Consider the following 25,109-nt stretch of genomic DNA (forward strand, 5'->3'; position numbering starts at 1 on the left):
GGTCCTTGGGAAACTGGGGATCGGCGAGAAGTTCCGCACTATGGTCTTCAATTGTTATAGGAGACCGTCAGCATCTGTGCGTGTCAACGGACACAGCTCCAGCAGCTTCGCCATTGAACGCGGCACGAGACAGGGTTGCCCCCTTTCGCCGCTCCTGTTTGCCCTCTATATGGAGCCGTTTGCCCAGAGGATTCGCGATAACCCGGACGCTATTGGGGTGAAGATGGGGCAATACACGCATACTGTCAGCTTATATGCGGATGATGTCTTGCTGACCCTGGATGACCCCAAACGGTCGCTCCCTGCCTGCGTCCAGGAGCTGGACTCCTTTGCCCGCGTGGCGGGCTTTAAAATGAATATGACTAAGTCGGCTGCCCTAGACGTGTCGCTCTCTGTCGACACCAGGCGGGACCTTCAGCGTCTTTTTCCTCTGCAGTGGTCCTCCTCCACGGTGCCTTACTTGGGTATTTTGCTTGCTCCCTCCCTGCCTGCAATGGTCGCCGCTAACTATTCCTCTCTGGGCAAAAAAGTTAGAGACGAACTCGGCCGATGGAACAAAGGCCTGCTTTCGTGGCTGGGCCGCGTCGCAGCGGTGAAGATGACGATACTACCTCAGATCTTGTATCTTTTTCGTGCTCTGCCTCTCCAGCCTCCTGTAGGTTGGATACGGCAGACGCAGGCAGACATCTCCCGCTTTGTGTGGCAGGGTCGTAAGCCGCGGATGAAGCGGGTCCTCTCCATGCTTGCTCCGGAGGCGGGGGGTCTCGGGGTCCCGGACCTCCGGAAGTACTTTCAGGCGGCGCAACTTCGGTACTTGGTGGAATGGAGCCGGTGGGAATCAGACAAGCATTGGCTCTTTCAAGATCAGGCAGTTGCGGGCCGTACCCTCCAGGAAGTCCCGTTCCTGCGGCGCACTCACCGCCCGCCTAATCTCTACGCCTCTTTTATCACCCGGGTTCCGCTGCGAGTGTGGGACGCGGTGTGTGAGCTTCGTGAACTCACCACCTTTCCATCGCCATTCACTCCCATTGCTGGCAATCCAGACTTCACTCCGGGTCTGGAACCGGGAGCCTTTTCCCACTGGGTGAGCGCGGGTTGCAGGGTGCTTTTCCAGATTTACGGGCCGGAGGGTGTGCTCCCCTTCCAGCAGCTCCGACAGGAGTTTGGCCTGACGGAGGGGGACAGACTGCGTTATATGCAAGTCCGCCACTGGGCTCTTCAACCCTCAGTACGCGACGCCGCTGCCCGTTCGATTACGCCCTATGAGCGGTGGCTGGTGACCCGGACCTCGGATGCCAAGCTTATCACCGACTTGTACAAGTTTCTCCAACCCCCGCCGTTTCATTATCATAACCCAGGGAGGGAGCGTTGGCACAGGGAATTGGGCAGGACCTTGAGCCACAAGGAGTGGGACAAGATTGCGTATCGGGCGAGGCACTCTGCGTACCACACTGGGCTGACGGAGACCTTTACTAAGGTATCCACCTATTGGTATTACACCCCGGAGAGGCTTTACGAGATGCGCAAAATCGGTGATAAAGGTTGCTGGCGCGGCTGCGGACAGGAGGGCACCCTCACGCATATTCTCTGGGAGTGCCCGGTGCTGTCGGCCTATTGGAAGGAGGTCCTGGACGAGGTAGATGAGCATTTTGAGATCGAGCTCCCGCGCTTCCCCGCGTATGTCTTGCTAGGCCTCCCCAATGACCTGATGTACCCGCTGAAGTCCCGTAGGGGTAGGCAGATTGCGATTGCGCTAGGTTCCGCGGTCCAAAACATCCTTGCACCCCTACTGCCCCCTCCATCACTGGTTGGCTACACAGGCTCTGGCAGGTACTGGGCATGGAGAAGATGTCGCTCACGGTGGCTGGGAATGTTGACCAGTTTGAAGAGCTCTGGCACCCCTTTTTGGCACTGCTGTCCACGGAGTTTCGCGAACTCACATGTCCACGGTACCTGCGACTCCTTAGGCTGACACCGCCGGCGGCTGCAGTGGAGTGAATGTGCGGGTTCGGGGGTCTGGGGCTGGGGGTGGGGCGCGGGGTTATATGCTTTTAATGCTGATTTTCGGACGGGGATGTTGGGGTACTGTTTTCTTCTTTTTCCTCCTTCGCTTCTCTCTTTTTTCTCCTTTTCTGGGGGCGGGGGGTTGGAGGGATGGTGTGCTTTCTTTTTTACTGTAATGCGGGACGTTATTCCAGCTCTGCCTTGCTTAGGGTGTGGGGGTCTCCTGGGGGGTCATTCACAATACCTTATTGCTTTATGACTTATGCCTTGTTACCCTCTGGGGCTTCCTGCCTCCCTTCTTTTCTTCTGAACCGCTGCAACGTTCCGCTTCTTGTACTGTGTATTCACTTGACCTCCTATTCCCTTCCCCATGCTCTTTTTGTACTTCAATAAAATACTTTAAACCTAAAAACTCCTTCGCTTTAATAGACAGCAGCCTTCATCTCCATGGTACTCGCAGGAGCTCAGAAATATAAAATTACGCTGCAAGCACCTGGAAAGAAACTGGAGGAAGAAATACAAAGATAAGGAAAAAAAGGAATAAAAGTTGAGTATTGCCCAGTATAAACAGTTGCTTCAGAAAACCAAATTAGACTACTCCACCAACAAAATCAACAAACAATTAGACAAAAGAGCTATTTATAACTGTTACTACCCTGACCCATCCAATCGTACCCACTATCCCAGCCAGCCAAAAACTGTGCAATAAAGTAGCGAAGTTCTTCTTTGATAAAGTTAATGCTATTTTTTTAACTTTCTCAGACTTCAATATCATGAATACTATCTGTCTGACGATTAGTTCCAAGCTAGACGGAAACAAGATCTCTGTACTGGATAGTCTTGCCCCAGTTTGACACTCTTGATCTCCTCATGAAAGTGAAATCTGTCTCTCCGTATGATTCCTTCCCAGTATCAATAGTCAAATTGGCAGCGGAGCCAATCTCACGCACCCTGACCACTATCATAAACTCTATGTACTCAGAGGGCTACTTTCCCAGAGAGTGGAAACAGGCATCCTTTCTGCCTCTGTTAAAAAACCTACTTTGGATGCCAAAGACCCTAACAACTTCAGGCCCATATCTAGATGACCGCTCCCGGCGAAAATGATAGAGAGAAACATGAACACACAACTCAATGTGTTTTTACAAGAATCACAGGCGCCAAACCCAACTCAGTACGGTTTTAGAGAGGGGCACAGCACTGAGACAGCGTTACTTAAATCCACGGAGGAGAGTAAGACCATTCTGGATCAGTGAGGAAAAGCTGCATTGATTATGTTGGAACTCTCTGCAGCCTTTGATATGATCCATCATGCTTTGCTGATGGGCCGATTGCACAAAATTGGAGTCCAGTGCACCACCTGGAAACTCTTCAACTCCTTCTTATCCAACAGAACCCAAACTGTTGCTCTATGCGAGTACAAAGCAAATCCATTCCCCCTACCCTGTGGCATGCCGCAAGGGTCTTCACCGAGTCCAATACTTTTTAATATTTGTGTCCTCATTGGCGCCTCTAATTGAATCTTTTGGTTTCAATCTGACTTACTACACGGACAACACCCAAATAGTGGTGTCTATATGGCCTGAGGAGATTCTTGGAAGTGCCTCCCGGCTCCAGGATTGTATAAACACAATATGGGGTCTGGATGGCACAAAATTGCCTAAAACTCAACTCCGGTAAAACGGAGGTTGTATTATTTGACAATAACCCTAATTTCTGGACCTCTGACTGTTGGCCGGACACTTCAGGGCCCCTTTCCAATCCAAGTAGGAAAGTGAAAAACATGGGAGAGTGGATTGATAACAACCTTAGCTTTAGGGATCAGGTCTACACAGTGGCGTCACGGATTTCCTACATCTTGAGATCCTGCAGGAAAATAATGCCTCTGCTCCCAAAAGACTCCCAAAAATCAGTCATCACAGCGCTAAGAATGTCCAGATTGGACTACTGTAACAGCTTATATCTTAACATCCAGGAAGGACTGCTGAACAAATTGCAGATCCTGCAGAATGCAGCAGCCAAACTTCTCACCGGCATACCTAAATATGCCTCCATCTCGGCTGAGATATGAAAAAACTCCATGGGCTGTCAGTCAGAAAACGCACCCAATTTAAGCCCTTATGTTTTGTCTTCAAAGCCCTTCACGGAACTGGACCAGACTACCTACAACAGAGAATACGCTGGTATGCACCAAAAAGACCGCTGAGGTCATTGGATGCAAAAATGGTGATGGTGCCGCGTGTGAAAAAAGCCAGTTGGGGGCAGAAGTTTTGTAGCCAATGCTGCCAAGGCATGGAATGACCTCTCAATACATCTCAGAACTAGTGGCCTTCAGGAAAGCATTACAAACATGGCTTTTTATAAAATAATATCAGTGCTGCTTCTTCCACTCTCATAGTTTCAGCAGGACTTCATATAGCGGCAGGACACCTTTGGGTAGCAGTAGCGCTCTATAAATGTCAATAACAATCTTATTGCTTCGATTTAGTTTCCTATTTAGAATTTTTTGCAAAAAATTCCAGAAAGTGCAAATTTACAGAGACTTCTTTAAAAAATACATGATCAATAAAATGCTAAAAAAAATCTTCAATGATATCGATAAATACATTGTAGTTAAAACTGCAATTAATTCTAATAAAGGGTTCGCATTTTATATTACATATCCTTCTACCCAAATACAAATTACACTGATGCAGAGAACAGCCCCTATGTTAACATATATTTATTTATTAGAATTTTAGCCCTTTCTTTTTCCTTGTGAAACTAGTGGCCAGTAGGAATCTACTAACGCCGAATACAATGAGTTTAGAGCTATCACTTTTTAGTATTCGCAACATATTGTTGTATTTTCTGACATTCAAGCTTCTGCCCAATGGTTTTATCCATTTTCTTCTGGCATTAACGTATGCAGGGTAGAAGAATAAAACATGTGTGATGTTCTCCTTGACTCCTAAATGGCATGACTTACACTTAAAAATCTTGATGTGAAAGTCTCTATCTGGAACGTACTATATCTGAACTTTAGAAATAACGTCTTTGCCAGTAGGGGTTCGATTTCATCTAAAACCGGCTCAAATCAGGGAGTTGTTTTCAATATTAGGAATTGTGTTGAAAGAGTTCCTGATGTGCTGTTTAGTTTATTGGCAAATTATTAATTGAAGGTAATTTCCTAATACAGAATGCAAACATCCACTTAAGGACACCCCTCCATCAAGATTGACCCCAGCAAATGAGCATATTTTAGACAGTGCCATTTACAACTATCTCTACATAAAAAATGAATGATTGGCATATTACCACTTCATATTCCAATTTCCTGTTAGTTGCATTTGCTATTGTGAAATGTTTTGGACAGGCTAAAACAGACCAACGTTAAACACCATGTTATTCTGAAGAAAGAGAATTAGCTCTTCAATCCTCTTCAACCTTGTTTGTTTAAAAAAGTCTGTAATGCCATAGAAACATTAATTATCCTTTCATTGTATACTGTACCTCTTTTGTCTCATTTCATTTTTGGACAGCTTCACTGGACCCAGTCAGGTCTTTTAGAGTGTATACAAATAATGTTAACAATGTCTGATCCCCTTCCCTGGCACCAGAACTACATGTCTTGTCAAGACCTGCTATACTTTGCACAGGTAGATAGGGACAGAAGCGGCAGCAACCCTAGACACACTAGAAGGCCCTGTCTTAACACTAAATAGTATCTGATCCCTATCTCCTTCATTTAAAAACACCTTTTGGGTCCCCCCTTTGCTAAGTAGAATGCCAGTGTCTGGACTTTAGTGGTCAGTGACTGAGTACTAACAAAGATATCTGGGTACAAAACAACACCATCCCAAACTGATAAACAGTAAAAACAAGTACCTTTTAAAAAAAAAAGGTGACAGGAGGTTTTGAAAAAAAGAGTAGAAAAGCAAAAATTTTGGAAATGATATAGTTCAGTATTTGAGGTCCTGACCTCGAAATCTGGCTCCTAATCCTGGGGCGTCACCACATAACAAAAAAGCTTTATCCTGAGCAAATCCGGAATGGTATATTACCTTTGTAAATCAACCATTGGAGCAAAAAATTACAGATGAAAACATTGTCACCAATTTCTATTTTTTCTATAAGTTTTATTTATTTTTTATTTCCGTAATGTTTCTTTGGGAAAACTGTTAGCAACCTATACAAATGGCCATTTACTAAAGTCGGAATTCTATCTACTTTTCAGAAATCTATTGTTTCATTTATTTACCATCATCTCATTCCATCACAAACTGAAAATAGTTAGAAACCACAAAAAATTGTTCTTAGCACATCATGGAGTAATGTGGCTCACTGGTTAGAGGCAGCAGACCCAGAAGCAGAGGTCGGCCCGGGACCAGGGTTCAATTCCCGACTCGGCAGGGTGTTGGACCAATGTCAGCGGGCTCAATAAATCTCACCTTCTGTGCCACTCTAACCATGGGTTCCACTCAGCAACTCTGGCAATAGCTTGCTTAATCTCCACAAACTGCCCCATCAATGCCGGGGATGTCTGGTTTCACCTTGGGTGGTGCCCAATAGGGACCATCTCACAGGGAAAGCCAGGACGGGTTCCCCAGCGTTCTACAGCGCCAGGAAACCTACGGGTAGCAGTGCGCTTTAAAAGCTCAAAAATTAATTAATTAATTAATCATGACATTTGTTGATGTCGTTTTATTTTCTTGCATAGAACTTTTTCACACATAAAAAATAGTTTATTTTGCCTATTGCTTCGTACCTTCCAGTGCCACAAGTGGAGAAGTGTGGCTCAATGATTAGAGCGGCAGACCCTGATGCAGAGGTCTAGCCTGGGACCAGGGTTCAATTCCCCTCCTCGGCGGGTCTTGGGCTAAAAGAATTCCCCGGACCTGATAATTCTCGCCTCGGTGCCTATTCCAATCATGCAGTCCCACTCTGCAACTCTGGGCAATAGCTTGCTTAATCTCCACAACGGCCCCCACAAAGCTAAACGATGCCTGGCCTCCACCTTGGGGGTGCCCAGGAGTGGACGCCTCACAGGGAAAGCCAGGATGGGTTCCACAGCGGTATTCGTACAAGCGCCTTGAGACCCTTGCGGGTGAGTAGTGCGCTATACAAGTATCAATTTACATTTACAAGCCTCTGGTACCTTTAGAATCCCGAACATGGTGAGTTAGGGTAAGGATGTTGTTTAGGCTTGGGTAACTTTTGAGGAAATTATTTATGAAGGCTTAACACCTTCGCCGCGGGGCTAATTCCCCCGCGGCGCTGGGGGTAGGGGGACGCGCGCAGCACCACGGTGCTCGTGACGAGCTCGGCTCATCACGCTGGCGCTGTGCTCATGTGCTCTGAGCTTGTCATGGCCATGCCCGTTTCTTAGAACGCTCAGCACAGTGGGGGAATTAGCCCCGGGTGTGAGCCCCGCACGTGTCATGACGAGCTCGTCATGAGCACACGGCTTCCGTGCCTCATGACGAGGTGAGCTCGTCATGAGCACAGAAGTGGTTATCTGCGAACTTGAAGGGAAAGAAAATTGCTCAGCTGTGGGGTGACGGCGTGGTGGAGGTGGAGATTTAAGCCTCAGCAGTTAGGGGTTAATGACTCTCACTGACACATATTCTGCTTGTTCATTTTGTTACTTTTGTGTTAAACTTGTTTTTCTTTACTGACGAAGAGCCAACTTATAGTATAATAGTATTTGATTAAGCTGACAGGCTCTTGGGACAATGTTCTTTACTTTTAAGTGTACTCTGGTTAATAGGTGCATGCCTGGCATTCATTGATTGCAGACTTCATTTATATTTTCATTTATTTTCACTAGTAATGTAACCAATTCTAGGTCCTCTTATTTCTATACTCATTGTCCACAGATGTGGGAGTAGGTAAACGTGCACATCTCGTGTTATCAAGTTTGTAAATTCTTTTGAAATACAAATAAATTAGGGCTGTGTAATGCACATGATGCAGCTCTTCTGTATTTAGTGCTGGAATCTTGTTTGCCTACTATGTAACCTTGAAATAAAGGTCAGTATTTTTGCTTTTATACATTTTGGAAGTCTTGATTTAATGTAATGCCTCTTTGTTTTTGCATTTGCAGGAATCATGGGAAAAGAAGGAAGACAAGCTGTGAGAAACAGTGACTATGCAATAGCGAGGTTTAAATTCCTCTCCAAGTTGCTTTTGGTGCACGGACACTTTTATTATATTAGAATAGCAACCCTTGTACAGTACTTTTTTTATAAGGTAAGTGTGCATGTCAGTTTAGATGAATGTTTAGAGGGACACATCATTTTTATCAATTTGATATTATCTTCATTGTCTTGCATATTCTCTCTTGTTATCTTCGTCATCACTGGTCACTTGTAATACTCTAAACAAAGCCAAATTTAGCCTCCTAAAGCTCACACCTGTCTTAACAGTTGTCCGAAAATGCTGATTAAAAAAGGTCTTCACTAACTTCACAAAGGATTCTTAGTTTAATGACTGGAAAGGGTCAGTGTGTTCCAGAGTTTTTTTGTTGGGGGTAGGGGGGGGAAGGGGCCTCCCTGTATGTGTATTAACTGCAAATTTTGCCGTACCCCCAGATTTTGAATCTTTTTTTTATAGCTAGTGACTGTACAACGATTGTATATCAAATTATGGGGACTGATTCAACTAAGGTGGACAGAGGACCGAATCAAAAAATCAAGAAGGTTTAACTGCAGTTTTACCTTTGACACCATTGATCATGCACAATTTTTACAAACACAGAAGTCCCTTTTATTGACTCTGCAGTTCTTATTGCTTCTTTCTCTTTAAACAAACTTTCATATACATTAGGTATCCTTACATCTAATACACAGTGATCTCAATAATACTTCATATCACAAATATGCACAACATGTATACACAGCATGGCAATTGCTGAACAACCAAAGACAAATATTTACAGATTTATACATACATTATGATCAAATTGAATTCTGGTGGCTATTATGCTACTATTAGAAGAGCAGCCCTATTCTATATAAGTTCATCGAATTGCCTCCCTACTTATCGGCCTGAACCTAATTTTTCTTTCTAGGCAGTTCCTATTTGTTGGGTCCTATTAGGAGTCAGAGGTAATTATAGACATTGTTTGGGTGAGCTAGAACACTCGAGCTCTACTTGCTGATTTAAACATTGTCCCTTGTAGTATTATGCTCTGATCCTCTAAGGATGATGCCAACGCGTTTCGATCTTTCGAATTCTGGACCGTTACTTTATAGGTCTTCCTCAGGGCACGGTCTATTTGAGGTAGGACAATTTTCAGTTTCTGTGAAAAATAACGAAATGCCTAGTTTTAGTATTTTTGGATTCAAAACTCTAAAGTGTGCAAGTTGATTAATTCATATTTTACGTACCGACTTTTTTAGAAAGAATACTCGATGCGGATTTTCTGTCAGTAAAGAAAAGTGAGAAGATCTGTAAGTTGTCATGTGTTTCATTCTTAATTTCTAAAATCTCAATAGGTTTTTTGTCATGGATCTACCAATAATGGTCAGGAATTTTCGTTATTGGTCTATTTTATTCTAATATTCATCTGTCCTCTTCTGTGTGTTTATTGATATTGCTGAAGAGAAAAATTACTTGAAATTACCTCTTTCTTAAAGAAAAAGATATTCAAGTGCAGCATGCTTAATTAGTTGACTTGTTGTAGAGGGGGCACCACGTGGGTTCAACCTCACTCGGTTTGGAGTGAATCAGCTGTACTTTTTCTGTGTTAAAAACGTGCTGTTAATATGCAGCATGGTGTCCGGTTTGTAATTGTATGTGGTGCACTCGTGAATGGGCGCATGCTCTTGAAATGGGATTGCTCCGTCCCCCTTAAGCATATTGTGTTTATACGCAGTAAAACTCTAGGTTTCCATGATACCTGGAAATAACTTTGCATTGTCTCAAATACGGGAGCCTCTCCAAGAACGCTTGTATCTCACTCAGCGTTTACGGCTGTGCTCTCTGTCGGCGTCTGACGTCTTCGTATTGAGCGGTGTCGCCTTGACACTACTTTTCCTTTTCTAAAGTTGTAGTCCTTCTTCTTGCGCATGCGTGTTCTATTGAACTATTTTGTAGTTTCTTCTTTTCAATCGCTGCTGCTTAGCAACGTTTTCCCCATCATGTTGTTTATAGAAGTTTTTGCAGATGGGTGTTTCTCGCATTAACAACATTTTAGACTTGGGCATGCTTTCGTTTACACAGGTGTATTATTTTTGCCAATGGATGTTTCATGTTTTGTCTACATGTGGAGTTTGAGAATACTATCATTTTCTTACATCAAGCTTTTCATAGATAAGTATTTCATGTATTATTCAGCTTATTGATCTTGGGGGTACTTATGTTCCAATTTTGTTTGTCCCAGATCTGGTTTAACTGTTGGTATAAATGAAAGTCCTTTCTGGAGCACGCTTATTTCGTCTCTCGAGAGATTGTGATTTGAAAGGTTGTATAAACCGTTCAGCCAAATTCCAATCTTTGCTTTAAAGAAAAACAACAGTATCAGAAACAGACTAGTACGAGTTAATACAAAAATTAAGACACAGGATACTTAACTCCGAACAATGCTATCCCTCCCACCGATTAAAGGACACCAGAAATGTGGAAATTGTACCTCTTGCGACAGTACAATAGAAGGGAATAGATTCACATATGGGAAAAAATACATAAACCATGATGAATTTAGTGCAAGTCAAAGACCTTACAGTGGAACCTTCTTAGAATCAGCACCTAACATGAGATCGCCCCAAATCAAATTAATTACCCCCACTGATTTAACAGGGGTTTGCGTGCACACTGGATAGCACCCACTGTAACAATGCTGAATACCTGAGGATCTTAATTATTCAAAAAACAGCACAGGTGCACCACAATTGTTTCTTTTAAATAAATCAATATTCGGACTTCAGTTCCAAATGAGTCACGGAGATCGATGTTCCTCAGTTTTGTTTCTTTAATTTTAAAAATAGAAAGGTAAATCACTATACAGCCGATGCGTTTCGTCCCTCAAAGGAGACTTCTTCAGGGCTTAGTCTAAATGAAGAATCTTTAAAAATGACATAAGATATGATGCAAGGAAAATAAAAAGAGGTAGTGTCAGGAAGGATCATATCGCCAAATTATAGCCAAGAGATCCAATGGTGTTCCAATGAAAGGTCACCTCAGAATTCAGTAATGCCTTTATGTGTGGGTCCCAGAAGATGGATCTATATAATAGATAGATCTAACTCATATCCAGTAGCTTAAAGTATGGTCCCACAACAAATGGTGGTAATATTCAGTTTAAATGGCGAAGAACACACAAATTGTCAAATAATTTATCCGATCAGTCGAGTGAGCGTATATCCCGTGATGAACCACGATAAATCCCCCGGCAGGAAATCTTTTACAGGAAAACCTCCTGTTAAGCCAGTTTCTGCGATTCAGACGCAATTGCTCTAAGGAAGAATATTATTTTGAGAACGCAGCGGTTCTTTTGAGGAAACTAATGGAAAGAAATTATCCGAAAAAGTTGTTTAAAAAGGCAATGAAAAGGGACTGGTATAATCCGCGAGACTCTTTATTGACACCTAGATTAAAGGAGAATACCCCCTCGTATGTGTAACAACCATCTCAGGAATTACCAATGAAGTTCAAAAGATTGTAAAAAAAAAACTGGAACTCAATCAAAAGCGTTAAACCGTTCAGCCAAATTCCAATCTTTGCTTTAAAGAAAAACAACAGTATCAGAGACAGACTAGTACGGGCTAATACAAAAATGAAGACACAGGAAACTTCACTGCGAACAATGCTATCCCTCCCACCGATTAAAGGATGCTGGAAATGCGGAAATTGTACCTCTTGTGACAGTACAATAGAAGGGAATAGATTCTCATATGGGAAAAAAATACATAAACCATGATGAATTTAGTAACTGTAATACCCATGATGTGGTCTACAGCATTATATGTCCATGTGAAAAAGCATACATCGGAAAAATCAGCCAACCAATAAAGAAAAGGATCACACAACATCAGTCACGAATCAAATGTAGAACACCAAATGCCCCTCTAGTCTCACATTGTATTAAAAAGAGCCATAGCCCAAATTTAAATGAAGTGGACGATACTAAGAAAGATTAACGGAAATGATACTGAGAATATTCTAGCTAGAATAGAATCCAAGTTCTAGACACAACCAATAATTGCTTGAATGAAATGTCAGAAATCACCAACTGTGGCAAATTTTTTCTTCCACCTAAGGAATGAGTCAACAGTAAAATTATACTACAAAGATATGGCAGTGACACCATGGAGAACTGTTTCAGGCTAAATTTCGTTTTTAAGAATCGAATGGCAGATCTGTATTATTGTCGTTGATTTATCAGGAGACCTAAGAAATTATGACGGAGAAAAACAATAAAATGCTGAAAGGAACGTCACATTGCAGGGTACCGTTGAAGTTAAAATTAAAGGAGAGAATCTGCACTATAAACATCAAGATGCCAGAATCCTCGATATAGATTCATCATGGATCATGAACAAACTACAAAGGAGTACAGCACAACACGCATGTGTAAATGAAGGATTACGGTGTCAGAAAACGGAAGTACCCCCAAGCTCAATACGCTGAATAATGCATGAAATACCTATCTATGAAAAGCTTGATGTAAGAAAATGATAGTATTCCCAAACACCACATGTAGTCAAAACATGAAACATCCATTGGCAAAAATAATACACATGTGTAAACGAAAGCATGCCCAAGTCTAAAATGTTGTTAATGCGAGAAACACCCATCTGCAAAAACTTCTATAAACAACATGATGGGGAAAACGTTGCTAGGCAGCAGCGATTGAAAAGAAGAAACTACAAAATAGTTCAATAGAACACGCATGCGCAAGAAGAAGGACTACAACTTTAGAAAAGGAAAAGTAGTGTCAAGGCGACACCGCTCAATACGAAGACGTCAGACGCCGACAGAGAGCACAGCCGTAAACGCTGAGTGAGATACAAGCGTTCTTGGAGAGGCACCCGTATTTGAGACAATGCAAAGTTATTTCCAGGTATCATGGAAACCTAGAGTTTTACTGCGTATGAACACAATATGCTTAAGGGGGACGGAGCAATCCCATTTCACATGCATGCGCCCGTTCACGAGTGCACCACATACGATTACAAACCGGACACCATGCTGCACATTAACAGCACGTTTTTAACACAGAAAAAGTAAAGCTGATTCACTCCACACCGAGCGAGATTGAATCCACGAGGTGCCCCCTCTACAAGTCAACTAATAAAGCATGCTGCACTTGAATATCTTTTTCTTTAAGAAAGAGGTAATTTTTAGTAATTTCTTTTCTCTCCTGCCATATGAATCAACACACAGAAGAGGACAGATGAACATTAGAATAAAATAGACGACCAATAACGAAAATTCCAGCCCATGAAACAGTCTGGTGACCGAGCGCGGTATAAATATTTTTTAACATAACATAACAGGTCTATGACAAAAAACCTATTGATATTTGAGAAATTAAGAATGAAAAACATGACAACTTACAGGTCTTTTCACTTTTCTTTATTGACAGACAATCCGCATCAAGAGTATTCTTTCTAAAAATATCGGTATGTAAAATATGAATTAATCTACTTGCACACTTCCAAAAATACTAAAAATGGTAATTTCGTTATTTTTCACAGAAACTGAAAATTGTCCTACCTCAAATAGACCGTGCCCTGAGGAAGACCTATAAAGTAACGGTCCAGAATTCGAAAGATCGAAACGCGTTGACATCATCCTTAGAGGATCAGAGCATAATACTACAAGGGACAATGTTTAAATCGGCGAGTAGAGCTCGAGTGTTCTAGCTCACCCGAACAATGTCTATAATAACCTCTGACTCCTAATAGGACCCAACAAATAGGAACTGCCTAGAAAGAAAAATTAGGTTCAGGCCGATAAGTAGGGCGGCAATTCGATGAACTTATATATAATAGGGCTGCTCTTCTAATAGTAGCATAATAGCCCCCAGAATTCAATTTGATCATTATGTATAAATCTGTAAATATTTGTCTTTGGTTGTTCAGCAATTGCCATGCTGTGTATACATGTTGTGCATATTTGTGATATGAAGTATTATTGAGATCACTGTGTATTAGATGTAAGGATACCTAATGTATATGAAAGTTTGTTTAAAGAGAAAGAAGCAATAAGAACTGCAGAGTCAATAAAAGGGACTTCTGTGTTTGTAAAAATTGTGCATGATCAATGGTGTCGGAGGTAAAACTGCAGTTAAACCTTGTACAAGGATTGTAATCACTAAGCATAGAAACTGGTGTATTCTTTGCAATATTTTGAGATAGTAGAAGTGCAGATTGAGCCTTGTTTGCGTGCCTGCAAAATATGTTCCAGGATGAAAGAAGCATAGTATATTTACTTTTCAATAAGACTTGAGTGAATTACTAATAGACGCACGTTTAAACTTTTATTTGTTAATCAATATAATTGGGTGATGCTAACAAAAAGAACTTTGTTGGCGCATTTAGGATTATGCAGTTAAAATTCATCCAAGATGGAATTTCTGAGAAAGTGAATTTTGTGATGTGTAGGTCTTATTTAAGGCAAACAGTCAATTTGTACTCTTCCTGGGTGTCTGCATAGGTTTGCAGTTGTATGCAGAGGGCACATGGGGTGCCGAAGGGTCACATATCAATATGTAGGATCAATAGAGATGAGCTTTAAAGTTTGCTGCACAACATCAAATGATTCATGAGAGGAGTCCTTGATCCTGACCCAGACATACTCCATTGTCATAGTTTGTTATACCTATGAAGGTATAACAAACTATTCAAAGTACAAGGGGACCCAACGGATAGCTAAGTACCATGGGTATAACTACGTTATAAGGAACAAAAGGTCACTTAGCGTATTTAAGATTCAAACTGATGCAGTATAGGTACACAATGGAAGCTATACGAGTATCAAATTTCCAGACCCAGCCGGGAAAGGAGTTTATTTTCTGGAGGCAATATCCAATCTTACAATATAAACAGTATAACTTGACACAAGCCTGTGCCGTACAAGCCAGAAGGAAAAAAGCAAGGATAGCGTAAAAGTGAAAGGGGTGTCTTTCAGGCAAAGGAAAAGGAGCAAGGACAGGGTACTGTAAAGAGTTAAAAATTAATCTCAGTATCGCCTGGAGTTGGGTGTACACAATCACAATTGAAAATAATACAAGTGTAACCCCACTCATGGGTGTCGACGTTTCGATCCCTTAGCTCAACTAAATACACGGGATCATCATCAGGACTTTGTAATAGACAAAAACATGCCTGAATGTAGTCAATAACGCCTCAATGAGGTGGAGAACATAATCTCTAGTGGTTAACGGTCCTTCTCTTCAAAATATGGCAATGGTGCACGTAGATACACGTGATGGAGAGCATTAAAGGGGGTCCGGTGGAAAGTTTCTGCGTTATCAGGTACCTCGAGGTCTGTTTTCAACTGCAGAGGGTAGCAGCTCTTAGTTCACTCTGTATGTGACTAAGCATCAGGCACCGACCGAGCAGCCCACGAGAGACGCGCCCACATCCAGACGTGCGTCCCTAACGCCACATTGTTGGCGCCCGACATGCATGGCCATCGCTGCCTGCATTGTTAAAACTACTCCGTGTTCACATACAGAGTGAACTAAGAGCTGCTACCCTCTGCAGTTGAAAACGGACCTCGAGGTACCTGATAACGCAGAAACTTTCCACCGGACCCCCTTTAATGCTCTCCATCACGTGTATCTACGTGCACCATTGCCATATTTTGAAGAGAAGGACCGTTAACCACTAGAGATTATGTTCTCCACCTAATTGAGGCGTTATTGACTACATTCAGGCATGTTTTTGTCTATTACAAAGTCCTGATGATGATCCCGTGTATTTAGTTGAGCTAAGGGATCGAAACGTCGACACCCATGAGTGGGGTTACACTTGTATTATTTTCAATTGTGATTGTGTACACCCAACTCCAGGCGATACTGAGATTAATTTTTAACTCTTTACAGTACCCTGTCCTTGCTCCTTTTCCTTTGCCTGAAAGACACCCCTTTCACTTTTACGCTATCCTTGCTTTTTTCCTTCTGGCTTGTACGGCACAGGCTTGTGTCAAGTTATACTGTTTATATTGTAAGATTGGATATTGCCTCCAGAAAATAAACTCCTTTCCCGGCTGGGTCTGGAAATTTGATACTCGTATAGCTTCCATTGTGTACTTATACTGCATCCGTTTGAATCTTAAATACGCTAAGTGACCTTTTGTTCCTTATAACGTAGTTATACCCATGGTACTTAGCTATCCGTTGGGTCCCCTTGTACTTTGAATAGTTTGTTATACCTTCATTATTTTTCAGCACAATCAAACATACTCATCACTTCTCCCAATCTATTTGGATGACAGCATCACATGAGGTGGAGGCTTCCAGCAGTGTAAACCGAGCTACATTCTATTTACTCATGTTTCCCTAAAATGGGTGACCTAATATGCAAGAGTGTTGTTGTCCCTCCATTTTTAGAGGAAACCGTACTGTAGGTTTTGTGGTATTCCAAATAAGCGTGAAACTGGACTGTTCCTTTCTCCCTTACCTTCAGCAAAGAAATAGATGTCAAGTCTAGGGTGATCGTTTTTGAAGTTATCTTGTATAGTTTTGCAAAACACAAATGGATTTTGGTAGCTGGTCGCTTCCGTGTTCTCTACTGCAAAAGCTTTCATTCCACAGCCTTTACCTACTTACATAATTTCCTTTGTGTTTTCTGACAAATCGTTTCAATCTTATGATGGAAGCATGTCTGTAGTTCTTTGCACAAGGTGCTACTGAAGAGCAAGCTGAAGTAGTTCCTCGTGACCCTATGATTAGGAAAGCGGTTCGTATAGGTCCTACAGACCTAGGATTAAGATGATCTGGGTTGTCTGTGGGCACTGTATTAACTTAATTAGTTGTATGTTGATACGATTAAAGGAAGGCATATACATTTATCGACCTTTATTCCATTCTATTCACTAAGGCCCCATAAAAAAACTTCCTTAGCCTCTGTCCCTATTGCCTCTAATGACAGAGTAAAACTCTGGAAAAAAGGCTGTTACAGGAGGTCGAGATGATTCACCTAGCCATAATTTTGTCATGTGTGTGTGTGGCAGTCTTATGTTTACATATTTCAGCAAAGGAAACACTTAGTCTTCCCCCCATTTTCATTCTAACCAGACTAAAAATAGAGAATGAGCTTGCTCTAATAGCTTGCACTTCTGATAGGTTAGTGGTATATGCCGGGTCGCGGTTCAAGATACATGAATCAAAAGTTAACCATAGGGGGAGGAGCCAAGCCGGCGACCGCGATGGCCGCCTAGTCCCTCGGCTCCGGTTATCATCTCCTCCCCGGACCACATCCTGCATGAAATACTGCAGCAAGACGGAGTGCACGGGGACGTGAACGTGTCCGATCGCCGAGGGTGCAATCCCGAGGTTCGTGCCTGCTTGTGGAGGCGAGATACAGTCGACGACGTTCGCGGCCCGCAGCATCCCTGACACCGAGGACTCGGCCAGACTGTGAGGCTGGTCCCCGAGTGAACAACAGCGGCCGCCAGTGACCTGGAGGGACCAGTCGGCTCCGAAATGGCAAGCAGCAGCCAATCTTTGGCAGGCTCATACTGGCAGACTGTGAGCACAAGTGAGGAACAAGCCTATCGCTGTGCCCCTGTGTAGACGGATATTGCGGCACGATTTTCGCTTGTCCTCCGCCGAGAAGTGCTTTGCTACCGAATTTACTACGAGCCGCCACTAAGCTGAACTGACTCCAGCGGTTGCTTTTAATCGATCTCGGTGGCCCTGCCGGTGGTGCTACATTGCTCGCTGCCTCGCTGCCTGTGCCTCGGCCCCACTCCAGACCTGCGCTGCTAACATGGAGAAGGAGAGCATGACAAACGGGGAGTACGGAACAGAACTGCACCTTGGCGATCTGATGGCTTCCCTAACCGCCCTCCATGACAACTTGGTGCAGGGCGCCCGATTATTGGGGGGCAAGTTGGATGAAGTGACCCTCGCGGCGGAGCGAACGAGATCGGCTGACCCGTTGATGCACAGCGAGATGCCGTCCTCAGCGCCCAGATGCATCAAGATGGCGTCTATTACTGATACCGGAGGGTCGGAGACACTGAGCCTCGCAACATTCCATGGATGTACTATTGGATGCCCAGGACAGTCTGGAGGCGCTAGACTGGATCTGACTGGTGGAACCTTTTTCTACGTCCTGCTGCTAGAGATTCTGGTGCTGTTCCTGCCGTGTTTGAACATTGGGACGTTGTTCTCCTGTGTTACTTCGCTGCATGAAGTGCGGAAGATCTGTTTCAGTGCCAGGTCTTGCCCATCGTACTTGCTGGAGAATGGTAAAGTTGCTGGATCTGGCGGTATAAGCAAGACTGGACAAGGATAAATGACGTTCCTCCGGGTCGTCGTCTTCTGTATTGGGGGCTGTGAGGGTTACGCGATACGTTGTCTTAGCTAATGATGCGCTGGGTTGACTTTGTCCCTTGCAACTTGTTTAACTCGATCTGATTCTTGCTGCTTTAGTTCACATCATGTGCAGATATAACGATTGTGTGAGGGAGAGGCCGAGGGACTGCTAAAGGGATCCTCTCCATCTTTTGTTTCTTTCTGTAGTTGTAGTTTGGAACCCCCCCTCCTTCCTTTTTGTTCCTTTGTAGACTTTGGGGTTCTCTTTTTCTTCTTCTCTCTCTTGAGTCCTTTCTTTAGGCTAGGCGGGTGGTAGTTCTTCTACTTTCTTCTAAATTTCGGGTTCCATACAATGGGCGACAGGCACGCTGCTGTGGGGGAGGCCGTAGCCATAGGCAGGGGTGCAGGGTGGGGGGTTGGGGGAGGGGTACTTTTCCTTTTTTCTTTTCCTCTCTTCGTTTCTAGGGCCCCTTTTTTCTCTCTTGTTCTGCTTGGTATTCTCTTTATCTTTCCTTTTTCCTTTCTTTTGGGTAACCGAGTGGCGGGGTGTTTACTGAACGCTTTTATGGCTTACGTTACAAGGGGTGCTGTTTTCATAAAGTTGTTACTACAGCGGGTAATGCTGCTTTGGGGGGCGGAATGTACTGTTTATGGTCAATCCTGTTTAATACGTGTTAGTGCCTACGCTCTGCTCGCAGTAGTCCCGACTGTGCATATCCTGATCAATGATGACCCCTTGCACCTGTATATTTTGTTTGTATGGCGTCAGATCCTGCCCCTCTTTAAAACTTCTAAAAGAAACCTCTTTAATCCTGGTACCTACATGGTACGGACAATATCCTGGGCTGAGAAATGGCATAAGGGAGGCGGACTGCTACATCGGTTTGAATTTATTGAATTGCTTTGACCGTCTCTGAAGTACTGGCCGGCCGCGAAGGTTGTAGGCTTGTGATTGTAACTGCCTTACGTAACAATAAAGGTTTACCAAAAATTAAAAAAAAAAAAGTCAACCATAATGTTTTGTATTTTCTTGTACCTGGCGATCCTCAAAAAAATGAAATTAATTTACCCTGTTTCATGACTAGAACTAGAACTGCAAGAGTGGAAACTTTGCTTTTCAAAGATCGCTAAGCTACAAATTACTGATTACAGTAGTTAAAAATGCTTCCAAGGATTATCAGATTTAATAATTTCCTGCCACATCAAAGGCTCTAACATTCTAACCTGAACTGATCCCACCTTGAGGCAGAATATTAATAAAGCTGCTTCCTGAATTCTAGATTGCTTATGCAATTAAAATGCTGTCCTGACTTCAACCGCCTGTGAGCTCCAACAAAATTCTCAAAGCTTGGCACGGCATTGTATCTAGAAAGTAAGCTAGATTGTCCAAGAAGGACAAAGTGCCATAAGTTAACGTGGGCCTCAATTTGCTGACCTAATCTACAGAATTGGGTCTAGCGAAGGGGCGGTCAGGTTCCTGCTCGGGCACAGAAAAGATGTATCTAATGCTACAGCTTTTAGTGTTAGTGCAGCACTAAAACTTCTGGTGCATTATTCTTCCTACATATTCCTCACCTGTTGAAAATCCCCAGGTGCCAGACTGGATCTTTCCATAACTTTCCAGTGCTCGTAGGGGGCACTGACTCCATCTCAGCACCAGAAGCAACAACATAGTGATGTCACTGAAGCAATATAGCACCTACCCTGGCTCACCAACATCAGATCCCTTGGCGATTTTCCTCCATATTTTCACAGTGTTCTTAATATTTTCTAAAATCACAATGTTATCTGTAGGGATGTCAACCCCTAAGAAATCTAGGTTTAAGCCCTTTCGCACCCTTATTGGACAGATGTCCATTCAGACCCTTACGAAGTCTTTTTATGGTTTCTGGGGTCAAAGCATGATTCAAGGTTATGGGACAAGTGTGGCCTCCTGCACCTCAAGGACATAAAGCATGAGGCCTTGTACACCTGAAGGCCGTAAAAGAGCACACGCCAAAATTCATTATGGCTAGCAACAAGCTCAAAACTGGCCTCATTCTTGAGCCAGATCTCCATTGATAACGCAGTCTTCTTTAAAGTTCTTGGGGGTGGGGTACAAAAAGAAGAGGCTTGTCAATAAATCACCACAACATGGAGCACTGCCTATTCCGGCACCAGTCAAAAGGCCCCTTCTAGCCACTCTACCTGCCCCTACGTTAGCCGACACACACACTGGCTTACCTGGAGTTCCAAGGCATCAGGAGTTGATCTTGCATTTTTCCTCCATGTTTTGATGGAGATGTTCTCGACCTTATTTGTCTCCTCTGGCACAGCTCAGAGCCTATGGGACCGGTTAGAGCGCCATTTGGGTTACCCCCCACAGGTTCTCCCCTGACACCACTCAACACCGCTGTTCCTCAAGGAACACCTCTGAAGCTGACCAAAGTCATCACAGCTCTGGGACTTTCTCCTGTGGCCCCTCTGTCAGTGCTGATACTGGCGCCACCGAAGCTAACCCTTTTAACGCCTGAAGATCTGGCTCCCTCAAAGTTAAAGACTATCTTGAAGAGGTTAAGGAGGGATTCTTTGAGAAAAGTGTAAGTGACTGGACATGTGCAGGAACTCGTCTCGCCAACATTGTTGACAAATGATTGGAGATATCTTTGGTCATTACTTGAATCCCATACCGAAATGGGGCACATGTGACAGCAGTGAGGCTTACCATTTGCTTCTGTCACCTTCTTCTGACAATGCAGTTTATCTTGCCTTGCAAAATGCAAGACACGGAGTGTCCTTTAGGACCATCCCACCGCCACCTCTGGAGGTGGATTTATCTCATGTTGTCTTAAGAATGTCAGCTGACATGCTGGAATTGTCCTTGCTAGTGGTGTAATCCAAGGCGAACATCTTGACACAAGTTCTTAAGCCAGCTGCAAATTCGTCTGAGCCTTTGCTGGGATTCAGTGAGTCACTTTTGATCCCGTTTGGCAGCGTGGAAGAAGCTCACTATGGCCTTGGCTGTGAATTGCTTGCTTACAAAAGACGCAGGCCTATTCCAGGAGAACCTGATTTTCTTTCTGTGCATCCCTCTCTAGAAAGACTAGTGGTGGTGGCCGCTCATCTGGGGAGGTCTTGGATCTCTTTATTCCCATGCCTGGATGACTGACACTACCTTCAAGAAACAATGTCTCTCCTGTTTGTCTTGATCTCCTCCATTAAAGAGCCCAAATCACACCTAGAGTCCTCTCTGCACTTTCTGTTCATAGAGATTGTACTGAACTTTCATCTTTGCAAACCTTTTCTCCTCTTCAGAGGATCGGTGACCACCTTCAGCCTGGGAGTTTATAAAGTGTGCTACTTATCCCGTGAGGTTCTCAAGGTGCCTTGATATGATCTCAATTTTTCAAGAGTGAGTACAGGTTTTAGTCCTGAAGGTTCACTACCTGCTAGGTCCACTGGTGTTCTGTATCTTCTAGGTCACATACACATACCATGAGGGCTCTCCAGTGGTGCCTTTGTTGACCGCTCTTCCAATACAAGGAAGATCTGTGGGATACCATCCCATTCTCAGAGGAAGCTACGATGTATGTGTGCTGGTGGCCAGTGGAGAAGCATATGTCATAAGGGGATGCCCTTTCATCTTCGTCCTGCCTCCATCCTTTGGGGGCAGGGGCAAATCTGGAGATTGGAGACGGCTACTTTCCAGAGGAGCAGGGACTTCACACAAACCTACTCAAACTGAGGACAATATACCTAGCCCTTAATGTATTCCACAATTCTCCTTGTCGATATGTCCCGATCTCGAAGGACAATACATTAACAATGTGATATGAACACTAAATCCCCACAGTTATGTGCTCTTTAGTATTTATTGCAGGCATCCTTAGGAGATGCTTTTCGGTTGAGTTTGCCACTTCACTACGTGCTTCCTACCATATCCCTAGATCTGAGGAAGATTCATCAGGACTAGGTCCAAGCATTCTCATCGCCCCGGACTGCATGAGAACGGTGTCGTTTGTAGGAGGCTCTCCACTAAATCCTTTTTACTCTGTAAGGTATGACCGATTTTGTTGCTTGGTGTGCAGAGCAAAATGTAGACCCTTTGAAAGCATGCCTGTCTGAGGTCCTGTGTTTCGCTGTATCCTTAGCCGAGCAGGTCTGTGCAGTGGACACAGTTAAAGGATGCATTGCAGCCTTGTTTGCTTTTTCCTACCTTCCAGAGCAGTCATTCTTTTTCAAGTTGAGGGACTGACACACGTTTTATACAACTGCCTTTGTGATGCTCAATGGGATTTAAGCCTGATTTTAAAAAAATTCAAAGGTGCTCCCTTCGAGACCTTTCACACTTGCCACTTACTTTTGTTGAACTGTTTTAGGTTTAAAGTATTTTATTGAAGCAGGGTGGGGCAGGACACAATAGGGCAAGGAACAGATAAACCACAGGAGCCGCACAATCAGTGCGCATTATACAGCAAGTACAACAATACAGTTACAACTTTGCAAGAGGCTTCATCCGACTCGGGAGCACAGCTTTCGCACCTGTGGTCACATACAAAGAACTAGGGGGAGGGGGGGGGGGGGGAAGGAAGGACGGGATAGGGGAAAGGAAGAGAAAATCAGGAGGGGGGGGGGACAAAGAAAAAATAAAGGAAAAAAAAAAGGGGGGAAGAGGGAAGGGGAAAGGGGGGAAAAGAAGAAAAAAGGGGGGGGGGTGAAGGGTGGGGAAGCATCCCCGCTCCAAAAACCTACCCAACCAAACAGAACCCCCAACTACCATACCCCAACCCACCCCCTGTACTGTGCCATTATCTACAGCCTCCTCTTCATTCAACTCTCCAATAATCCCCGCTATGCAGTATCGACCCCGCCCGTTCAGACAGGTGGGTCCGATGGCGGCGTCAGCCTTAACAACCTAAGGTATCTGGGGCAGGTGATCTCCCGAAACTCGGAACATAACAGGCTATGAAAGGGCGCCCACAGTTCTTCAAAGGTATCAGTATCTCCCAGGGCCACTAAGGACATCTTCTCCATTCCAAGGACATGCCATAATCTATGCAGCCAGCCAACTACAGAGGGAAGCGTGGTAGTGCGCCAGTGTACGAGAATATTCTGCACCGCTGACCCCAGAGCAATCGCGATCTGTCTACCCCTCTTAGACCTAAGGGGATACATCAACCCATTTGGTAACCCTAGCAGAACATAGGCAGGGAACCTCGGCAATTCTATCCCAAAGCATTTGTCCACCTCACCCAGGACCTCTTCCCAATAAGGAGCCAGTAGGGGGCATTCCCACAGGATGTGTGTTAGTGTACCAGTGTTGCCACAGTTGCGCCAGCACGTCCCTGGTATTGCCCTGTCCATCTCGTGCAGTTTCTCCGGAGTGCGGTACCAGTAGGTCGAGATTTTAGTGAAGGTCTCCGTAAGACCCGTGTGATAGGCCGAGTGACGCGCGCGGAAGGAGATATGTTCCCATTCCTTGTGACTCAACACTCGCCCGAGCTCCCTGTCCCACCGTTCCCGACCGGGGTTGTGAATGTGAAAGGAGGGGGTCTGCAGCATTTTATACAGGTCTGAGATCAGTTTAGCGTCCCACGTGCGAGTGATTAACCAGCGCTCATACGCCGTGATTTCCCGGTGTGCCGCATCGCGCACCTGGGGTTGTAATGCCCAATGGCGCACCTGCATGTATCGCATGCGCTCCGCTTCTGGGAGGCCATAATCCCGCCTCAAGTCCTGGAAGGGGACAACTCCCTCAGGGCTGTACAAGTGATACAAAGTGCAGCAGCGGGCCACCCGCCAGCGCTCAAAAGCACCCTGCTCCATCCCGGGGCCGAAGTCCGGGTTGCCAATGAGCGGCGTAAAGGGAGAGGGGAAGGTAGTAAGCTTGTACCTGGCAGCCACCGAGTCCCACGTCCGGAGCGGGACCCGCGTCACCAGAGACGCATAGAGGTTAGGAGGTCGATGGGCCCGCTTCAAGAATGGTATTTCCTGTAGCGTCCTACCCGCCACTGCCTGATGCTGGAACAGCCAGTGCTTGTCAGACTCCCACCGGCTCCATTCCACCAGATAGCGGAGTTGGGCGGCCTGGAAATATTTCCGCAAGTCCGGTATCCCCAGCCCCCCAGATTCGGGCGTCAGCATAGCGATACTCCTCTTGATCCTCGGCCTGCGGCCCTGCCATACGAACCGCGCAATGGCAGTCTGTGTCTCCGCAAGCCACCCCGCGGGGGGCTGGAGCGGCAACGCTCTGAAAAGGTAAAGCACCTGAGGCAGGAGGGTCATCTTCACCGCGGCAACCCTACCCAGTAGCGACAACGTACCCTTATCCCACCGGCCTAATTCCTCCCTGATTTTCGTGCCCAAAGCCGCATAATTGGCCGTGACCATCTCCGGGAGGGAGGGCGCCAACAGGATCCCCAAGTACGGGATCCGGTCCTTGGACCAGCTCAGAGGGTAAAGCCTCTGTAATTCCGCTCTAGTGGCGTTAGTAAGCGAGATGTCAAGGGCAGCTGACTTCCCCAGGTTCACCTTGAAGCCCGCCACGGCGGCGAATAAGTCCAGTTCCTCGACGCAAGCCGGCAGCGACCTCCGCGGGTCATCTAGCGTCAGAATGACATCATCCGCGTACAGGCTGATCGCATGATGGAAT

At 44.7% G+C, this 25,109-nt stretch overlaps 1 protein-coding gene across 1 annotated transcript in view; it reads left to right on the top strand.

The window, feature by feature from the left end:
• ATP11B (ATPase phospholipid transporting 11B (putative)) overlaps positions 1 to 25,109 on the top strand; it is a 471,244-nt gene that overhangs the window by 331,525 nt on the left and 114,610 nt on the right. The window contains exon 22 of the mRNA XM_086949489.1: positions 8,090 to 8,235. Coding sequence (XP_086805615.1) covers positions 8,090 to 8,235 — 146 coding nt within the window. The remainder of the gene's footprint in view (positions 1 to 8,089; positions 8,236 to 25,109) is intronic.

This window comes from Lissotriton vulgaris, unplaced genomic scaffold (assembly GCF_964263255.1).
Source record: "Lissotriton vulgaris unplaced genomic scaffold, aLisVul1.2 SCAFFOLD_1627, whole genome shotgun sequence".
NCBI classification, from domain to species: Eukaryota; Metazoa; Chordata; class Amphibia; order Caudata; family Salamandridae; genus Lissotriton; species Lissotriton vulgaris.